At 42.1% G+C, this 21,105-nt stretch overlaps 1 protein-coding gene across 3 annotated transcripts in view; it reads left to right on the forward strand.

Annotated features, from left to right (window-relative positions):
* Positions 1–21,105, forward strand: part of STAB1 (stabilin 1) — a 93,090-nt gene that overhangs the window by 4,207 nt on the left and 67,778 nt on the right. For 2 of the 3 annotated variants that reach the window (XM_081851618.1, XM_081851617.1), the window contains exons 4-15: positions 521–606; positions 3,776–3,845; positions 4,204–4,299; positions 6,744–6,860; positions 8,156–8,352; positions 11,267–11,394; positions 12,620–12,747; positions 13,393–13,481; positions 15,790–15,906; positions 16,988–17,137; positions 17,639–17,701; positions 19,923–20,036. In XM_081851618.1, coding sequence (XP_081707744.1) covers positions 521–606; positions 3,776–3,845; positions 4,204–4,299; positions 6,744–6,860; positions 8,156–8,352; positions 11,267–11,394; positions 12,620–12,747; positions 13,393–13,481; positions 15,790–15,906; positions 16,988–17,137; positions 17,639–17,701; positions 19,923–20,036 — 1,355 coding nt within the window. Of the gene's footprint in view, positions 1–520; positions 607–642; positions 820–3,775; positions 3,846–4,203; positions 4,300–6,743; positions 6,861–8,155; positions 8,353–11,266; positions 11,395–12,619; positions 12,748–13,392; positions 13,482–15,789; positions 15,907–16,987; positions 17,138–17,638; positions 17,702–19,922; positions 20,037–21,105 lie in introns of those variants that run through there. The other variant, XM_081851619.1, reaches the window with a different exon arrangement.

Consider the following 21,105-nt stretch of genomic DNA (forward strand, 5'->3'; position numbering starts at 1 on the left):
CTCCACTGCAACCTACTTTTCTGCTCCTATCCAGACACAGCTTTAAGAACAGTTGCCCAGAATGGTCCTGGGTATACCCTTCTACATGCAGGAGTGGAGACTTCCCCTCCATTCCAGTTCACTATGAAGAGCTTGGCCTACATTGTTTGAATAAGCTTAAGAACTCAGTTGCTTTAATAGAAGTGGGGTGCTGGCCATAGTATACCATAAGTACCGGTAATAGGCTCCATAATAATGTAAATAATAGGGCTGCCATACATCCAGATGTTACCGGGATTTCAAAGGCAGAATTGACACCCAGGGGGAATTTCTGCCCCCCCCCCCAATGGTCAATCGAAAAAACATGTTTTTTTGGCATTTTTATAAAAGCTCAACAACTTTGGGGTCTTTTTTGGGGGGTGACCTGGTTTTCACTTTTTGAAATATGACAACTCTAGATAATAAAGGGGTGGGCGTGAGGAGAAACCAACACTGATTTTAGTAACTGAAACTGGTCTGCAACTGTGTTTTTGTTTTCCAGAATGCCCTGTTGGATCTGGAAACGTATGCAGTGGTCGGGGGACTTGTTTGGAAGGTTCAGCACAGAACGGAACTTGCACCTGTGAGGTAAAAGCGGGGCTGTTTGCAATTAGCAATGGTTGTTGCGTATTTCCTGGGGCTACGGTTGTACATCCAGTCAGGATAAACCAGAGAACGATGGTCTTCTGGGAAAAGATGTTTGCAAGGTGAAAAACATTGCAAAGGAACAAAGCTAGGGGAACTACAAAGAAAGCATCTTCATCTACAAAGGCTAATAAGCAAGGGCTTCAGATGGGGCAGGTAAGGGACATTTTGACAAAGAAGTAGCAGTAGCACAGTCATATGGTTAGGGATCCAAGGGCCTCCTTAAATTTGCCAGGCTTTCTGGGGTTTTTAAGTTTTGTGTTTATTCCACTTCAATATAGCTGGTTCTCTTGAAAATAATGTCTCAGTCAGATCCTCAGAATCCCTTTAGAGCTCAGTCGCTCCACAATGTCTCTTACTGAAAATCTTGCCCCAGCCCGCCGAGATTTCCTTCCTGTTATTCAGCTAAAAAAAAACCCATTGCTTTTGGCTGAGGCAATGCCTGTATATTAACGGTGGCTTTTTTCACTGGTAAGGCATTCTTCACATTTTAAGCAGGCTTTGAAAAGGGTACTACAAAAGAGCTCAAAATGCACCTAACCAGATCTAATAGGTTGTTGTATGCTATTGAGAGAAAATTTCAAATATATTGGAAGTTTCTTACGCAGAGGAAATAATTTTTGTTGGGCAGAAGGTTTTTATTTTTTAAGATGAGGTTTCAAAGAATGGACTATCACCCATTCACAATCTGTGTGTCTCTAGGTATTTATACTTCCCCCTTTAAAAAGACCACATTTATGTAACAGTAGCACAGTATTTATTTCTCCATTTGGATTAAATACACCTACAGTAGGAATGAAGAACATGTGGCCCTCCAGATGTTGGTGGACTTCTATTCCAGTCACCCCTTACTGTTTGACCTGCTGGCTGGGGGCTGATTTGACATAGAGTTCAACAACATATGGAGGGTTATAGGTTCCCCCATCCCTGAGCTTCAGACCACATATCACATTCTCTTGCATATATTATGAGCATTGAATTAGGGAAGGATCTGCTTCCTTTCATATGGTCTAGGCTATATTGGTGATGCAGAAAGCTCAGATCATGACTGTGTTCAGTTCAGTTCATGATAAGTCATTAGAATTGGAGCAGATGATCAGCGTAGTCTTGTTTCTGACCACTGAAGCATGGCAACGTTCATTACAATGAAATAACCCCTGAAATATGCATAGTCATAGAATCATAGAGTTGGAAGAGACCACAAGGGCCATCGAGTCCAACCCCCTGCCAAGTCTCTCTTAAAATTTCCTTTAAAAACAGTGATTCCATTCTACAACTTCTCAGGTTTCCTTACTGCATTGTATGTGCATTCTTTAAGTAAGAAAATGTCACCCTAACACAGATACTGCTAATGAAATAAATTGTCATTTGCTGCTTCCTCATCGGCAAAGGGGGATGGTTTGCCTCTTGTTTGTGACATAGCATTTTAACAATATTTGGAAAATACTGGCTCTTAATTTCAGTATAGCAATTTCCCTCAATTTATCATTTTCCCAGTCTTGAATTCTGTTCTCCACATTTCTGCACATTTCTGTGATTAAAAAAAAATGTTTATGGCAATCCCTCAGCTTTTTAGTGTGAGTTTCTCCTCATGAATATATTTTTGTACACAGCTTTGACTTATGTACACATTTGTGCAAGAAATTTTATCTAACACAATGCCTTTTTTGTTATTGTCATTAATAAATTCATTTATGTGAATGCTTTCTCCTAATATCTGCATTTTTGCATTGCGAAAATTAGGTAAGTGCAGATTTTGAACAATTCTCATATTGGATCAGAAAGTGTGACTCTGATAGATTTGCCTTTAAAGGTGAACTTAATTGAATTTCCCCTCTACCCTAATCTTCACACACTGGCACACACATGTATTAATTGTAATGTTTGCAGCCCAAAGAGAAATGGCTACGAATCAACATACACACCCTGTATATTTGGAATTCCCTTCAAATCATGGTTTTCATTTCTGTATGGCAAACTTGTTCTCTGATCAGGCACACTGTCAATGGCTGCCAAATTCCGCAGCTGGAGGCAGCAATGCTTCTGAATCCCAGTTGCTGGAAACCACAGGAAGGGAGAGTGCTCTTGTGACTGGGTCCTGCTTGCATGTTCCCCACAGGCATCTGGGTGGCCACTGTGAGAAGAGGATGCTAGACTAGCTGGGCCATTGGCCTGATTCAACAAGGACTTATTATGTTCTTGTTGTTGTTTAGTCATTTAGTCGTGTCCGACTCTTCGTGACCCCATGGACCGGAGCACTCCAGGCACTCCTGTCTTCCACTGCCTCCCACAGTTTGGTCAAACTCATGTTTGTAGCTTCGAGAACACTGTCCAACCATCTCGTCCTCTGTCGTCCCCTTCTCCTTCTGCCCTCCATCTTTCCCAACATCAGGGTCTTTTCCAGGGAGTCTTCACTTCTCATGAGGTGGCCAAAGTATTATGTTCTTACTGTGAACAAAAATTTCCAGGTTGGCCTTGATAGATTTGTGCACTTCCAAAGAATGAGCTTCAATCTGAATACAAGCCTAAAATGGGTCATTTGAATCATTCCTTATTTGTATGGAAACAAAAAAATGCACTTCCTTTTATCTGTTTCTGCTTACTTCAGGAGAAATGTTACTTTCATAGATTTGCCCCCCTTTTTTGTCTCATGTGCATCCTGTATTTATTCTATTTATTTTCTTTAACAAAAACATTTTCATCCTGCCTTTCCATAATTGCTCGAGTCAGCCATCCATGTCATAAAAACAACACAAAGGATAAAAACTAAGAGAACCAAGCCAAACCAATGTGTAGGTCACTGGCTTCAAGTGGCATGGCAGCCCCTTGGGGCTAACTTCCCATTCATAAAATGTTTGTCAGACACAAGAAAAATTATACTAATAACAGTGCCTTCTTCTCAAGAAAAACAAACTAATTGGCACAATTTTGGAATCACTAAGTGTGCAAACAGGTGATTGACGACATGTATAGATAGAATCTCTCATTCCCTTTGTGTATGTGACAAGTCCAAGGTGACTTTTACATCTGGATGTCAAGCAAGGCTGTTGCAATGTAAGGATCATGGAAGCGCCAATGTACTGTAAAAAGTTGTTCTTTTTAATCCATTTAGGAGAAGTATAGTGGCTATGCATGCCAAGACTGCCTGGATGAAACACGTTTCGGCCCTGACTGTGAATCTGGTAAGCTTCTTGACTTAAAAGTGAAATTATTTAACGTAATGAGTGACCCATTTTCAGCTGTAGGATAACTGCTGGGGTAGGCAGAGGAGATCCATGTGGACAGGAAATGACTGCAGTATTTTTGGATAGGATCATCTTAGTTGATTTGGGAGACAGGAACCACAAACTCAATGAGTGTGGAAATCCCTCCTTTCTCTTCTCTGTGTCAGGTTGCTTAGTAATGCCCTGGATGGGACACAAATATACTTTTAGCTATTTTCCTATGTGCAAAAGCTACTATATATATGTAATAGCTTTGGGACCCCCTACCCCATATTCTCCAGACAATGCTCCTTCATCATCATTTTCTCTCGCATAGTATGTGAGTGTCAACACGGGATCTGCAACCATGGACCTTCTGGAGATGGAAGCTGTACCTGCTACGCTGGCTATACTGGCCCAAAGTGTGACCAAGGTGTGTACTTTCCGCATGTCCTTTCTCACAAGATTCCTTAAAGAAAAACTTCACACAGAACAAATGTAGGGAAAATAAACACTTTATGCCATCTTGCTGCTTTTGCAAATATTGTATTGCATTTATTTATTTATTTTTAAAAATACTGTTGAATAGCTTCCAGGATTGGACTACATATACTTATATTTAATAGTGTGGATCATAGTGTTGGAGTCTCAGAACTGTCGTCTTAACTGGGAATTCTACACAATTGGGATGTGTACAAAAGAACCATTTTAAGCTAAATGAATAGAATGGTAGTGCTTCTCAGTTGGGATTTTTCTTGTGTTTGTTTTCAAATAATATGTCCCAAGAATATATAATATAGTTGTTACACTTAGGAATGTTCAAGGATTTCATTTGGTCTGTGTTTTAAGTGAGGTGGCTTTGTTAGCATTTTATGAACTAATACTGTCGTAAATTTTGTGATGCAAATTTTGTCACTGCAAAAAAGGTATCAAAATGCATACAAAAATATGCATTTTGGGATAAAACGTGTGCAAAAATAATGTGAATGTTTGTGACATATTTAAATCATAGATTGTTATGGAAATGGGTCAGTACAGACTTATGAATGAATGCATGTGAAACTGACATAGACCAGAACTAGACCTCTAGCTGTATCTGGGGTGAGGTCCATAAATTATGGATCTATGTCTGGTTCGCTCTCTCTGGATGATGAGTATCTCGTCGAAGATTTACTTTCTCTACAATAATTCTGGACAGGCTTTGTGAGGAATGTTCGCCTTTGCAAACTTGCTAAAATGGCAGGATGATGCAGGGGGCAGTTGTTTTGCCCCCTCTTTAATCGGATCTGCTTAACAAAGAATTTGCCAGAACTTGCCATTTGAAACTTAAAATATTGAGGTGCCTGCCTGCAAGTAGACCTACTATCCACAGTGAAGCACACCTTGCTGGAGTGCTTCTTGACCAGTAATTTCTGGGCTGTTCTTGTTAAGGTGTGAGGAGTTTGTGGATGCAGAGGAAAGGGACAAGAAAGGGTTACGTTAGGCTAATTTTGGGGTGTGTTTGTTCTGCACCTGCAAATAGTTAAGCATGTGAGAGGGACTCAGGACAATCTAAATACACTTCAGTTTGAAGCAAGCTTGCTCTTGGCCTCTGCCCTTGGCCAGAGCCTTGTTGGAACTTCAAGGAGACTGTATGTTGCCGGAAAGACTGTAGACCAGGCATAGGCAAACACTGGCCCTCCAGATGTTTGGGAGTACAATTCCCATCATCCCTAGCTAACAGGACCAGTGGTCAGGGATGATGGGAATTGTAGTCCCAAGCATCTGGAGGGCCGGAGCTTGCCTATGCCTGCCGTAGACTGTATGTAGCTTCTAAGCTTTGGAGAACTGCATTATGCTGCCAGTAAAAGAACTCACACTACCTAGAACGGTCTGGTGTTTTTTTCTATTCCATTGGCACGCTCCTTTGCTTGTGAGAACTGCAGAAACACACACACACACCCCAATAACTGGGTAAGGAAGGGCAACTAAGCAGGTCTTAACATAGTCATAACATGTATCCAGGGCAGGAACTTATTTATGCTTGGAAATGTCATAAATGTGGCTGATGCGTCCACATTTATTACATGACCTGGCTTGACTGTCACAGGCAGTTCCTTAGTAATCAAGTACTAACTGCCATGTGAATTTATGCCTAGACAAACATCTTACAATGTTGTGGTCCTGCCTATGCCATCATTTTATTCATTTATTTAGAAAAATATGTATATACCACTGTTCAGTAAAAAAATAATTATTTTATGTTTACAATTTCTTATTAAAAATACTGTACTGCTAATGTTGCACACTTAATCCCTCTCCCTCCGCCCTGACACTTTATAATTTCCCTTTGGCCATGGAGCCCAAGCTAAGGCCTTCACATCCCAGGCAAGAGCTGTGTATTTTTGTTTGTTGTTGTTTCATTTAGCTTTTATTGAGTACCCTACCTAATAGAACGAAACTGTCTCAGGGCCCTCCCTCCCTTTTCAGACCCAATAAAAATTGTGTCTATTCTACTGATTGTGTCTATGTGTAAATAGTTAGTGTTCTTTTTTATATAAAAAAACAGCTCAAGCATGGGGAATTAAGAGTGAAGAAGCTGGAAAAAGATACTGAGGTGCGATCATAACACCACAACACAACAACACAACACAACACAACACAACACAACACAACACAACAACAACATAACATAGCAACATAACATGCAGCTGTGGATCTTGGGCCTAGATGTGTCCTTAGATATGCTAGATACTCATGCAGACCAGACTCTTGTGAGCCCTTAGTTGTGAGTGAACACACTGAGGCTTACTTACACGTAAGTGTACCCAAGGGGCTGAAAGCCACATATTTTCCTTGGATGCCCAGTTTAAAATATCTCTGTTTTAAATATTTCAGAACTTCTCAACTGCGGAGGTGTAATCTGCGAAGCCAATTCCATTTGTGTGGTGAAGGGCGGGCAGTCGAGATGTGAATGTCTGCCAGGGTACAAGAAAAATGGAATTTACTGTCAAGGTGAGAGGAAATGTGTGGTATTTGAGTAGCACTTTATAGTGTTCAAAGCCCTTCACATGCATCTATAGCAAATGTATACTAATTAAACCTATGACAGCTTCAACAGTATATAAGCAGTAAAATGATAATGCAGTTGAATAATAATAAAAAAAAACCAAGCCAACCACCTGTTCTGTAGGCCTACTGGAATAACAATGTCTAAACAGCTTCAGGAAGCTGAGTATCGAATAACCTCCCCAAATTTCCCTGAGGAAAGTTCTAAAGTGTGAATGCTACTACTGAAAAAGTCCTTCTTCCTCATTCTTACCAGTCTAACTTGAGGCAAGGAAGGACCTCAGGGCAGAAACTTATTCAAAAGATCCCGAAAGAAGGGTAGCTAGTAAGAGAGAAGTGTTGCCATAAGGAATCAGGGCCCAGACCATTTAGGGCTGTAAACTCAACAAAATCACTACGAATTGTGCTTGGAAAAATACCTTTGGAACCAATGCAGTTGTTGAAACACTAGTGCTGATGTGTTTCCTTTGGCTCATCCATGAAAATTAACCCAGTCTCCACATCTTGAACTAACTGAAGTTGAACAATTTTCTCATTTAGAGGATATCATTGTAGTCCAGTCTGGCATGTATCAAGGAATGACCAGGATAAACAGTTGCCTCAAATACTACCTGTGGATCCAGGAGCAAGGCCTGGAACAGCACTCCAAAGCAATGCACCCAATCTTTATTTAGGCTTCTGTTAGGTAACCTCCCCTTTGGGATTGAGCTTTACCTTATTCACCCTCACTCACTCCCTCATTGACTCCAGTCACTTATTCAGAACTTCCACTCACCCAGCCTTGTTAAAAGGAAGCAGAACTGGGTGTCATCCCAAAACAGCTAGACAGCTGCTCCCTACATTCATGTAGATGTTGAAAGGCATGGGGTCAAGTTCAAAGCTTTCTGAAGATCATTATATAAATCCCTTGGGACCAAGGCATCAGTTCCCTAGCACTGCCGCTGAGGCCTGATAGAACCACCAGAAAGTGATGTCATTGGCCAAATCAGTGACTGCAGTGCCAAGATCTTGACCTGGTTGATATTAGCTTTGGTGAGGTACATGTTGCACAGATGAAGGAGACACTTTCAAATTAGATCACGTCTACTGAATTTCAGCAAAAAAATTATCCAAGTACATGCTAGCCCTTCCATTCGTTGACTGTGTAACTATACTGCACAGCCTTTAAGGTCTGGGGGTTAGGCATCTTTATCCAGTCTATCATTTACCCATAATATCCTTCACTTACCTTTTTTTTCCAGACCAGGATCCTTGCAGCTCCTACCCATGCTCCTCGTTTGCAACTTGCAAGACTCTTGGGCCAAACAAGTATGAGTGTACTTGCAAAGCTGGGTACCTCGGAAATGGGAAGATTTGCCAACCCATAAATCCTTGTCTCACTGATAATGGAGGCTGCCCTAGAAATTCTTCCTTGTGTAGCTATATAAGACCAGGAGAGGTAAGCTGATTGATTGCAGTTAGGTTTGCTAATAATGTGCAGTAATAGTAATAATAATAATAATAATAATAATAATAATAATAATAATAATAATATTTTTTATTTATACCCTGCCCTCCCCAGCCAAGGCTGGGCTCAGGGTGGCTAACAAGCAATAATAAAAACAAGTTGAATGAATACAACTTAAAAACAAGATTAAAATACAACATTAAAATATTGAAACATTAAAATATTAAAATGCTGCCTCATCACAGGAGGAGAAAGGAAAAAGAAAAAAGAAAGAGGGGGAGGGAATCAAATTGGCTCCAAGCCAAAGGCCAGGCGGAACAACTCTGTCTTACAGGCCCTGTGGAAAGAAATCAGATCCTGCAGGGCCCTGGTCTCATGAGGCAGAGCTTTCCACCAGGCTTGAAAAGGCCCTGGCTCTGGTTGAAGCTAATCTAACTTCCTTAGGCGGGACCACTAGGGTGTTGCTATTTATGGACCTTGAGGCTCTCCGTGGGGCATACCGGGAGAGGTAGTTCCGTAGGTACGAGGGTCCTAGGCCGTGAAGGGCTTTAAAGGTCAAAAGCAGCACCTTAAATCTGACCCTGTATTCCACCGGGAGCCAGTGCAGCTGGAAAAGCACTGGGTGAATATGCTCCCATGGCAGAGACCCCATACAGTCAGATATATTGGCTACCACAAGACCACACAGGTTCAGCTGTTACTGTTCTGCCCTAAAAGCAAATGACACTGTGTGCAGTTTTCTAGATAGTTTTCAAAATGCCTGTAGATGATACTTCCTAGAAATGGAAGGGATAAAACTTATAAAACCACTTGAAAGCTGAATAATTTATCAGCGGAGAATAAGTCATTGTGGATTACTTCAGTGGTCACACTCTACAGTACAGATTACTAGAGAGTCACACTCTGTGCAACAAAGAGTAGTCAGCTTGCAATAAGGATCTTTTAAGTTTGCATGTTTCAAAGTGCAGAAAGTTTCCAGAGAAAGGTGGGAGTGAAACTAGACCCAGCCAAGACCATCTCTTGGCGCCATTGTTGGGAAAGCTGCAGGTAGCCCAGTCTACGTGTCTTTGGCGTAATTTCTTATGGTATGTTCTCAAGCATAGGTTTGTCTGCAATAAAAGGAAAAAGGGGGGGGGGGAAGCATCATAAGCACTTGTTTGAAACACTTGCATTGACATACATGTTTATTTCATACTGAAGTGCATGTTGGTTTGGAAGTTAGTCCCACTGTGTTTATTGGGGCTTCATCCCTAGTAAGTATGTTTTCAGATGGCAGTCAGAATGGTCTTTTGAGGTTCAAAATCGTTACTCAGGACCACCAGCTGCTGCCATGTGCCCCATTACACAATGGACTATTAGCTTGTACTTTTAATAATAGTATCCCAAAGTTGAAATACGTTCACGGAGTATCAGTGATATTTTATGGATGCTTTTATTGATATTGGCCACTTACCATCTTGCTGGTGAGTGGCGGTTGCGGCTCGGACGTGCGACGCCATTTTAGAATGTTCTTTCCATCCTCTCTGGCCGACATGAAGGCTCACGGGTTCCCGCCAGACTCATCCTTCAAACAAGCCAATCTGCAGTGGGGTGGGGCATGGCCATTTACTTAGCCTGGCGGCCGGGAGCGTCACCCACCCTTCCCCTCCCTTCATTAATAGTTGATTACTGCTCTCACCATTTCTTTTCAGCTAGGAGCGCTTTGCTGTGGTCTTTTGGCAGTTGCCATATTCAGAGCCAGAAAGGAATTTCCCCTGCTCTGCAGGTTTCACCTTTCCCATAGCACTAGTCACAACTTTGACGGTTTAGGCCTTGGGCAGAATCCTAGAGTCTTCCATCCAATTGGGGTGTGGTGAAGTGGTGAATCACCCACCCCTTGCTCCCTGTGATGGTGATAACAGGCTACCCCGTTAGAAGGGTCCGAAGGGAAGTCTCTGTCCAAAGAGCCAATTGCGTAGGGGTAGTTCCTTGTGAACTGCAAGGAAGAGATGCTGAAGGAGCCTTGTGCAAATGCTCCCTCAAAGATATCATGTGTTGTTGTTTAGTCGTTTAGTCATGTCCGACTCTTCGTGACCCCATGGACCAGAGCACGCCGGGCACTTCTGTCTTCCACTGCCTCCCGCAGTTTGGTCAAACTCATGCTGGTAGCTTCAAGAACACTGTCCAGCCATCTCATCCTCTGTCGTCCCCTTCTCCTTGTGCCCTCCATCTTTCCCAACATCAGGGTCTTTTCCAGGGAGTCTTCTCTTCTCATGAGGTGGCCAAAGTATTGGAGCCTCAGCCTCACGATCTGTCCTTCCAGTGAGCACCCTGGGCTGATTTCCTTAAGAATGGATAGGTTTGATCTTCTTGCAGTCCATGGGACTCTCAAGAGTCTCCTCCAGCACCATAATTCAAAAGCATCAATTCTTCGGCGATCAGCCTTCTTTATGGTCCAGCTTTCACTTCCATACATCACTACTGGGAAAACCATAGCTTTTACTATATGGACCTTTGTTGGCATGGTGATGTCTCTACTTTTTAAGATGCTGTCTAGGTTTGTCATTGCTTTTCTCCCAAGAAGCAGGCGTCTTTTAATTTTGTGGCTGCTGTCACCATCTGCAGTGATCATGGAGCCCAAGAAAGTAAAATCTCTCACTGCCTCCATTTCTTCCCCTTCTATTTGCCAGGAGGTGATGGGACCAGTGGCCATGATCTTCTTTTTTTGATGTTGAGCTTCAGACCATATTTTGCGCTCTCCTCTTTCACCCTCAATAAAAGATTCTTTAATTCCTCCTCACTTTCTGCCATCAAGGTTGTGTCATCTGCATATCTGAGGTTGTTGATATTTCTTCCGGCAATCTTAATTCCGGCTAGGGATTCATCCAGCCCAACAAAATTGCTCCTCTGGTGTCTCTTTCCTTAGGCACGTTGTCTGTGTAAGCCAGGATTCATCAGGCACGGTGATAAAGATTGCTTCAGCACCCTTTCATGTCAGCCGCATAACTGTGACAGATCTGCAAAGTGTGAGATTGACCCAGATGCTTCAATAAGGTAAGCTTTTCAGGAACACATTATGAAGGTTGAGGTGGGGGAAACTGTTCTGTAGCTATAGTGTTCCTTTGCTCAATTTTAACTGCTGGAGAAAAGGCATGCATATAGGATAAAAGGAAGAATAGAGGTTAAAGGCTAATGATCAGGAGGGGAGGAAGGTGGGGGAAAGTTTTCCCAAAAGTTTCTGCAGGTTCAAAACCACTCCCACCAATAACAATAACTCACAGAAATCAACAATACAAGGACAATGCAATAAGAACAAAGAAAAGCAACCATTATCTAAAGAGTCTTGAAAAATTCCAAAATAAAAGGAATAAAGGCAAAAGGAACAAAGTAACTACAGTTTTGCTAATGTGCTGTGTGATTTATAAGCAAGCAAGAAGCAACAAAAGAACATTAATGTGAATTGAACCCTAGGATTATCTTGATTTTTACTGCAGCTTTTAATTGACACTGGCTATATTTATTGCCTCTGTTATCATATTATTGTTGCGTAGTAAGTTAAATGATGTCACAAGCTACTGTGAACATTTAAAGATTGATAAGCAATGTTTAATTTAATTATTTCTGTTAAGTGTTGAATGCTACCCCTATCTCTGAGCCATGTGAAATTCCAGGGGTTCCTGCTGCTTACCCAGCATTCAGCTTTCTCAGAATGAGGGACAGTGGAGACGGTAGTGTCTTTAGGATATTTGGTTTATTTAAACATTTATGCAATCTGAGCCTGAGATGGAGGAGTTCTCCAACATTCACACTCAAAGGGGGTCTTGCCTCTCCCATGGCCATGGTCTTGGATTCAAGTAGAAATCAAACATGGCTCTGACCTTCTGCCTTCCTAGCCTGCTGCCTTGCTTCCAGCTTCTACGTAACATAAAACTCTACAGTACTCTGAACGCCTTTGTCCTTCTCACCCACAACCAGGTGAGGGGGGGGGGGCACCCATTTGTAATCTGGCACAGAACCACTTCCTTAGCAACCCAAACTTAGGCCTGGCTAGTCCAGCAATTTAAACCTTGCTGGATCCAGGAATTGGAAGGGACTCAGGCATACAGCTTAATCCCCCCCCAAACTCACAACACTATTAAAATGTCCATTGTCCGTCCCATGGTGCATGTGGCTCCGGCATTGCTATAAATCTGTGTGACTTAGTTACAACCAGGCTTGGTAACTGAGCAGCTTACAGGGGTGGGGGGGACCATTCTCATTCTTCTCTTATATTGATCAGATGTACCTGCAAAGATGGAGAAATTGGAGATGGCAGGAGGTGTTACAAAACCTTCCTGGGGGAGATCTCTTCTCAGAATGTGGTAGGGAGACACGCCAGGGCAATGAGCAATGCAATCAAAATGTTTGGTAAGTTTCTTCAGTGTTGGTTTGATTATGCATCTGGAAGTATTTTAATTATGTATTTCAGAACATAATTAAAATATTTTTTGGTGGCCATTTCAGGTTCATTTCACCAAACAGGTCCTGTCAGCAGCAATGATGGGGAACCAAGACAGTTATGTGGGTGACTCTTCGGCAGATGGGCCAAATTATGATCAACTGCTATTATCAGAGTTATTATTTATCTTATTTACAATATTATATTTTAATTATTTATAATAAGCATTATAGTATTATAATATTTGTTGATTATGTTGCCGCTTTACAGATTTATTTTTTTATTATATATGCAGCTGTAGGTGCTTTAGACAGAGAAGTGGGGTAGAAATGTATAAAATAAGCTCAAATAAAGTTTAAACTGGGAAAATGGCACAGGTGAAAACATTCTCCATTGTTCTTCAGGGTAGTGATGGGGGCGGCTGCTTTTAAGAAAACAAAAAGGAATGTGAGGCAATCTATAATGGGATCTCTCTTTAGTACTAAAAAAAGTGAAAGTTGTTCACCTCTGCCTGAAGATACAGTTTAGCATAAATATTCTGCCAAATCTAATCAGGTCTGTCACAATTTTTATACTAATTGTTTTTCTTGGGGGGGGGGGGTTGTCTTTTACAGAGATGGGTTGTTCGTTTCTCCTGGAAAACCATGGGCCTTTAACTGTGCTTGTGCCAGCCAATCTTTACTATGACAGAATGGAGTTAAATGTAAGCGCTGGTGTCTGTTGGTAAATATTGCTACTTCTGAAATTGGTCTTTACGGAAAAGGGGGACGGACATCCACACTTTTTCCTTGTTTTGGTTCAGGCCAATATCATGCCTAACCCAGCAGTCTGTTCTCAGAGTGGCCAGCCAGAGGCCCATGGGAAGCCTGAAAGCTGCACCCATGGGCAAAGCACTCTCCCCACTTGGGATGCCAGTAACTGGTGTCCAGAGGTGTTCTGCCACTGACAGTGGAGGCAAAACATAGCCATCATGGCGAGTAGCCACTGAGAGCCTTACCCTCCATGAACTCATCTAATCCTGTTTTAAAGCCATGCAAGTTGTTGGGCCATGTGAAGAAGTACTTTATTTTTTCTAAACAAAACAAATTCCTTCCAGTAGCACCTTAAAGACCAACTAAGTCAGTTCTTGGTATGAGCTTTCGTGTGCATGCACACTTCTTCAGATACCTACAAGGTGCTACTGGAAGGAATTTATTTTTTCTGTCCTGGATTGTCCAACATTCAGCTTCTTTGGATGCCCCCAAGTTCCAATACTATGGGAGAGGTTTCTCCAAACCATGCATAATCTTCAACACTTTTATCAGGTCTCCTGTTACTCACCTTTCTTTTAAACTTAAAAAGGCCCTTTCCTCATAGGGACTTGCTCAACTCCCTTGATCATTTTAGATGCCTTTTTCTGAACCCTTTCCAACCTTACAAATCCTTTTTGCCTGTGAAGACTAGAAATCTACGCAGTATTCCAAGTGCGGTCACACCATAGATTTGTTTAAGCGCGTTATGGTATTGGCGATTTTATTTTCAACCTTGTCCTTAAGGTCCTCCAGCCCTCAGTGACATCTTCATCAACCTACTAACCCCAAGTTTGTGTTCCTAGTTGGACACTGCCAGTTCAGACAGTTAATTGAATTTGCCATTTCACTTCTCATTTGCTTTGCTTGTAGAGATTCTTTTGGAGCTCCTTACAATCTCTTTTTGCTTCAACCACCCTGAACAATTTGGTATCATCAACACTTTACTATATATCATCAAGCTGAAAAGCACAGCCCTCAGTGCTAGTCCTTTGAGGACTCTGCTTTTTACCACCCTTCATCATTTATTCCAACTCTGCTTCCTGTTTCTAAACCACTTAACTGATCCGCAAGAGGACATCTCCTTTTACAGTCCATGACAATTTCACGTGAGGGTTCCATTTCTTGCCCAACCACCACCATGCCCTGATGGAGCACGTGTAAGTTTGCCCCGCCCTGTTATACCTGCCACCGTTATGCCCTGTTCATGATGTGTTGTTGAGTGACATTTTTGCTCACTTCTGGGTTCAGTGTGTGCACAATTGTTTGTCTTTTGTACGCACGTTTATTGGTCGTTACCTGTATTCCACGACTGCTAAGCTTACTCAAAAGACTTTGGTGAGGGACTTTACCTAAAGCTTTTTCAAATTCTAAATACAACCCATTCAACAAACATACCCAGTGATATTAAAAGTCCTTCTACATTTGGCTTGTTTGTTTGCTTTTTGCCATCCTGAAGAGGAATAAAATTATGGTGAATATAGCCTATTTTAGCTACTTAAAACATAAAAGTTAATCATTCCTTCTTATTTGTTTTTTAACACTCCAAGCCCAGAAATGTAAATGGATATTAGGGCAAATAAGAGAGGCAGTTCAAGAGGTGATAAAAATACCCCCTCCCTCATCAGACAGCAATAAAATGTGCTGAATCTGCAAAGAGGAAGATAGAGCCCTTAAAATCCTCAGCACCTCAGTAGAACTCTGCCCACATTAGTAGTGATGCTGCTATTAGGAACATATGAAGAGTCTGCTAGATCAGACTCTAGTCCAGCAACCTGGTCTCTCCTCTTGGTCTCTTGCAGTGAAAACTATAAGTAATTTTTGGGCTGCAACCCTAACCCCACTTATCTAGGAGTAAATTCCATTGAACTCAGTGGGACCTCTGAGTAGACGTTAGGATTGCACTGTGAATTAGTCAGTCAAATGTTTATTATTTGTAGCCAATAAGTATTACAATATAAATCTCAAGAAAACAGGACAAGCTAAGAGTAAGTTAAAACCTGCCATGTCAATTTTCAGAACTCCAAATTATCAGAACTTAAAACTGCAACATTCCCCAAATCATTTTGATTGAAAAAAAGAAGTCAACGCTTGGCAGTCAACGCTGTTTTGGTCCAAACAAAACACTTTTTGTACTGTGGAATTGGAAATGCTATTATAAAAAACAGCATGAGTAAACATAAACAGTTCTGGTTTTTTATATCCTATTTTGTCTCCTCAAAGGAAACCCTTGCAAATAATTTATGCAAACTGCACATAATCCCCGGGCAGCATTTAATGGATAATACCGAAAAGGACCTGTGGACATTAGCTGGTCCGAAAGTGACATTCTCCAGTCAGGTAAAATAAGATAATGGGAAGGTTATTTCTAATCCTGGTTTGAAATTCTAAAAACTGGACTGTAGGTCTATCCTGACATTGCTTCATTCCACCCCCCTCCACCCAGTTATTTCTGTCATGCTTCAAGTCTTACACTCTGTTTTAAATGCCTTCAGGTGCATTCCTCTGGAATTGTCCAAGTGTAGCTTCCTATTTTGCTCAGTATATTTGCCACTTCTCATGGGTTTAGTGCAAAGTATTTTATTACCTTGGCTTTTGGATTGTTTTCAGATGCAGTATTTTCCCCTGTGTAAATCAACAATTCCTGGATGTTCTTTTTGCTTTTCTTCAGTCTTTCCATCTGTGGCTGGCACAAGGCATTGAGAGGCCTGAGGCAGGCAGGCCTTCTTCCCCCCTACTTCTTCTTGGGCTGCAAAAAGACTCATGGGAATAGGGATGGTTTGTGTGCAAAGGGAGAGTTGCGGAAAAGGAAGGAGGAAGAGGGAGGGGAAAGGGAGAAACGGGGGGCTGGAAATGAAACTTTTCAAAAAACGGAGGGAGTAGGATGCATGAGAATGAGGGTAAAGCGGAGAATGCAAAAGGGGCTGCAGAATAGGAGGGGGTGGTGGCTTCATAATTGGGCAGAAGGTGGAAAAGGTGCATAGTAGTTGCAATGTGTGGGGAGAGGAAGATGAAGGAGGTTTCCAAGGGCTGGTCTCTATACAAGGGGAGTTGCACAAAAGGGAGCTGCATGGACATGTGGGTAACGGTGAAAATGGGTGGAAAGTTGTGCAGCAGAAACAAAGAGAGAAGTGGTTTCAGAAATGGGGTTGGGAAGGTGAAGCTCCAGTGTTGGGGGAGTGGCGAGTGGAATGAGCAGGGTTGCAGCCGTGTGTGTGTGTGTGTGTGTGTGTGTGTGTGTCTGCCTATATAGCAATAAACTTTTTTTTCCCCTGAGCTTGCATTCAGTCTTGCACTGTCCTGGAATGTAAGGAACAAATCAGTCCTGCCTGTCAATAAAGTACAGATATCCGAATCTATTAGCTGAATTCATACTGTATTGAAATGTTCACCATAGAATGATCCTGTATTACTTTCCCAGAGGTCACCCACAAAGAACTACAGGTACTCAGATGAACCAGCACAACAATATTTTATTAGAGAACAAAACGTGCCAGCTGCTAATGGGATCATACATATCGTCAGCATGTTAAGGAAAAACCCCGTCTTGGACAACCTTAGCAATTCTCAGGCATGTTAAATGTTTCTTTTCCTAATAGAAAGGGCAGGAGGGTAAGATATGAGAACTCTGAGTAAATATTCTTGGGATTGTGTTGATAGCAGTGGGCACTGGTGGAGGAAGAGGAGCGAGGTGGGAGCGCACCACACCCGGTGGCGTGATCCTGGCGGGGTGTCATTGTGGCTGTTCCCCCACCCACACTGGCTGCCACGCCCCCACAGACATCATGCGACGTCCCCTGGATGCATGTCACACCCCTGCGGGTGGCATGCCAGGCCCAGGAACATGCGCCAGGCCCGCCCCACCTGCTCTCCGCCCCCCGGTGCCGGAGCATGAAGCTCCGCCACTGGCAGTGGGTGAAGTTTGGAGTACTACTGTACAAAATAACATTTGTCCTAGCAATGAGTGAAAGGGGGAGGTAAATGCTATTATCTGTTAGCTTGTGCATATTTTCATAGCATGTTGTCTGTTTCTCTGTCTCATTCTGCCATCTCTCTCTCTCTCTCTTTGCAGAAAACAATTGGAGAAATTCTTGTTTCAATGGAGATTGCCAGCCGATTTGAAACCATATTGGAAGTAAGACACTTCCCACCCAGGACTTGAAGTTGACCTGGGCACATGTTTGTTTCGACAGTGCAGCTTTTGTTTTTCATATATTTTATATATGAGTGGCATTAGGGTGCTAGTGAAGTGTGAATGTGCCGGACACTGTAGAACATATTATTTTCTACTATCCATTGTACAACCAGTTATGCAAATGTGTGCTATCCCCATTTTTGGGTAGTCTAGCATCAAGTCAGGGACATGGGTGGCGCTGTGGTCTGAACCACAGAGCCTAGGGCTTGCCGATCAGAATGTTGGCGGTTCGAATCCCTGCGACGGGGTGAGCTCCCGTTGCTCGGTCCCTGCTCCTGCCAACCTAGCAGTTTGAAAGCACGTCAAAGTGCACGTAGATAAATAGGTACCGCTCTGGTGGGAAGGTAAACAGCATTTCCGTGTGCTGCTCTGTTTCGCCAGAAGCGGCTTAGTCATGCTGGCCACATGACCCGGAAGCTGTACGCTGGCTCCCTTGGCCAGTAAAGCAAGATGAGCACCGTAACCCCAGAGTCGTCTGCGACTGGACCTAACGGTCATGGGTCCCTTTTCCCTTACCTTTAACATCACGGCACAATGAAAATATCAGATTCTATCTGTTTGACATTAACCCAGAAGTAACCGCAAGGGTGGCTGAGTTTTTGTCAGTAGTATCTCATAGAGTAGTGAATGGTACTATTTAGCGGTAAGAAACTCCAATGAAAATCCTCATTATTACATATTTTACATGACTTTTTGTTTATATTTTAGAATTTTAAATATGGATGTTTTATGATGGCCTATATTTCTAATGCCTAATAAAGGTTTGGGGAAGTAAGTAAGTAAGCTAGAGAAGTCAACTGAGAGGCTCAAGGCTGGAGTTTATTTTCCATTAAGAAAACAAAAATGCAGAGGGAGCTTTAGGGGGAAACGGAAGTCATAAGAAGAAAAGGGGCTAGTCGCAATTAGAATTATTAATGCAAAAGATAAACAAAACAAGCATTTTGATTAAATCTTTGTTGTGGAAAATGAGAGCCCTAGAATAATCCCACTCTCTTAAATCAGGGGTAGCCATCACAGTGCTTTCCAGATGTTGGAATTCAACTGCTTAGCATTGCTGGCCATTGGCCATGCTGGCTGGGGCTGCTGGGAGTTAGAGCACAACAGCTTCTGGAGGGCACCACATACAGCAGCTATCCCTGATCCTAGGAGCTTTCCCTTCTAGGAAAAGGTTGCCTATTGAAAAATAAATAAAATACAGGAGCAATGTGATAGCTCTTCTCTGCCTTCTTACAAGACACTGAATGCAAAACTTGAAAAGCCAACCAACATTTAGATTGCATTCATGGAAAGAAAAATATTTTCATTTCCAAAATGAATTTTTTTTTATCCTTTATGGTTGTTAATGTAGGGAAATTCTCCAAAATGACAAATCTGTGAATTTAAAATATATATATTTTATCCCACAGATTATATATTATGTATTTTTAATTATACTGTGAGGTTGATTTTAGATCTTGCTTTCTCTCAACTGGAGTTTTCCCACACACATTGCAGTTGTTTTTATGACTTATAAATATATATATATTGCATTTTAGCTTTGTGAGCCATCTAGATAATATGCCAATATGTAGCCAACATAAATAAATAATATTGTTGTTGGTTTGCACCTGGTTTACGCCTGGTTATGATACAGGCGCATATAAAAAAATAAACAGGTATCAGATGATAATAACACCTCTTGAATTACTCATCCCTGTCCAGTGATTTTCATTGCAACCAGGAGAGAGATATCTTAATGCTATCCTATTCCTCCTTATGATCGCTCTTGAAATAGTTCCAGAAGAGTTTCTTCTGTTTAGAGGGCCAGTTGTTTATAAAACCTATTAACTGTTTTTCTTGACCCCCCCATACATTGGGCCTGATCCTGTTATAGTTAACCACACCAGGTCATATTAAAATAAATAAGCCTTTAAGTTAGTTACAAACAATTCAGTAGGACTTAAGTGATACTTGAACTTTACTTGGATTAGGACCAATATATAAAATTTGAGTTGCGTGTGTATTTTAGCACCAAATGCAGAAGGAAAACCATCTTCACCAGTCGTTAGCCTCTATGATTCAGTGGTTTCTGGTAGTGTACACTCAATATAGTCTATATTTCTAAGCCATGATTGTTTTAGACTAGACTGATATATTGTGGTGGTGCTTAATATTTCTGCAGAACTGTGGTCTGCCTTCATTTCTGGATGGCCCAGGACCTTTCACTGTGTTTGTACCAAGCAATGAAGCAGTGGACAAATTAAGAGATGGAAGGCTAATTTATCTCTTCACGGAGGTGAGGCCATCTTCACTAATTATGCGGGTGGCGGGGGGGGGAGGTGCTGCAGTTTTAGAACTATCCTAAGGATATTTCCATCACCTCATGGAGATCCATGTGGTTCTGCCTTAACCAGTATTAGATGCTTCAGAGGATATGGGAGTGTCATCACATCAGGTATCTTGTGACTGGTTTTCGTGAGAGAGAGACTGGTTTCATCTCAAAAGAAGGCACTTCCTTATAGGAATCAGCAGGCAAATTCCACAAACAAGATGTTCCAGTGAATCATGGTTTTGCAGAAAGGGGAAGATTCAACTAAACTGTTTTGCCAGTGGGAGCCAGTGCAAAAATTCTTGCTAGTGCAACAAGATTTCAACACCCTCACACCCATTTCCCAGAGCATGCACCACACCATCTCCATATCTGCTCTGGAGAGTTGGGGGAACCCCCCCCCCCCGAATAGATTTAGGGAGCACATGGAAGGAGCAGGGGAGACAAGGTCCTGCTGAGAATACAAAAGTCATTCCACTCATGCAGAGTGTTGCTTAGCACTGTGGTATCTCATTGCTTCATCTGCATCCTGCCTTGCTGCTATAGGGCAGACCCACACCATCCCTTTAAATAGCATTCAATGCACATTTAAAGCACATGGAGAGGAATTCAACATAGAACTAAAAGAGATTGCCTGGTCAGCGTAAGCATTTCTGCTTGCCTAGTGAAAAAATTCCCCTCTCCTCTTCCCCCGTGTGCAGTTTTAAGGGTTCTCTCAACCCCCTGGGCCAACTTGGGGCAGGGAGTGCAGGAAGAGGCGATGGGAAAAGCCTTGTTGCTCTAGGGGAAGTCCTTGCGTAGCTTCCACTAACAGAGCCGGTTAGTTGAATCTGGTCCATGAGGTCCCCCAAAGGACCCTGGGAACTTTAGTTTCCCACTCAGACCTACAAATCCCAGTACCCATAAACAAACTACAGTTTCCAGGATTTTGTGGGCAAGTTATGTGCTTTAAAGGTGTGTTGGGTGTGCCTTAAAATGTATGGTGTGGTTCTGCCCTTAATCTCAAGTACAGCTATTCTTAGGTCATTCAACCCAG

The sequence above is a fragment of the Podarcis erhardii genome (assembly GCF_964252035.2).
Source record: "Podarcis erhardii genome assembly, chromosome: 2".
Lineage (NCBI taxonomy): Eukaryota > Metazoa > Chordata > Lepidosauria > Squamata > Lacertidae > Podarcis > Podarcis erhardii.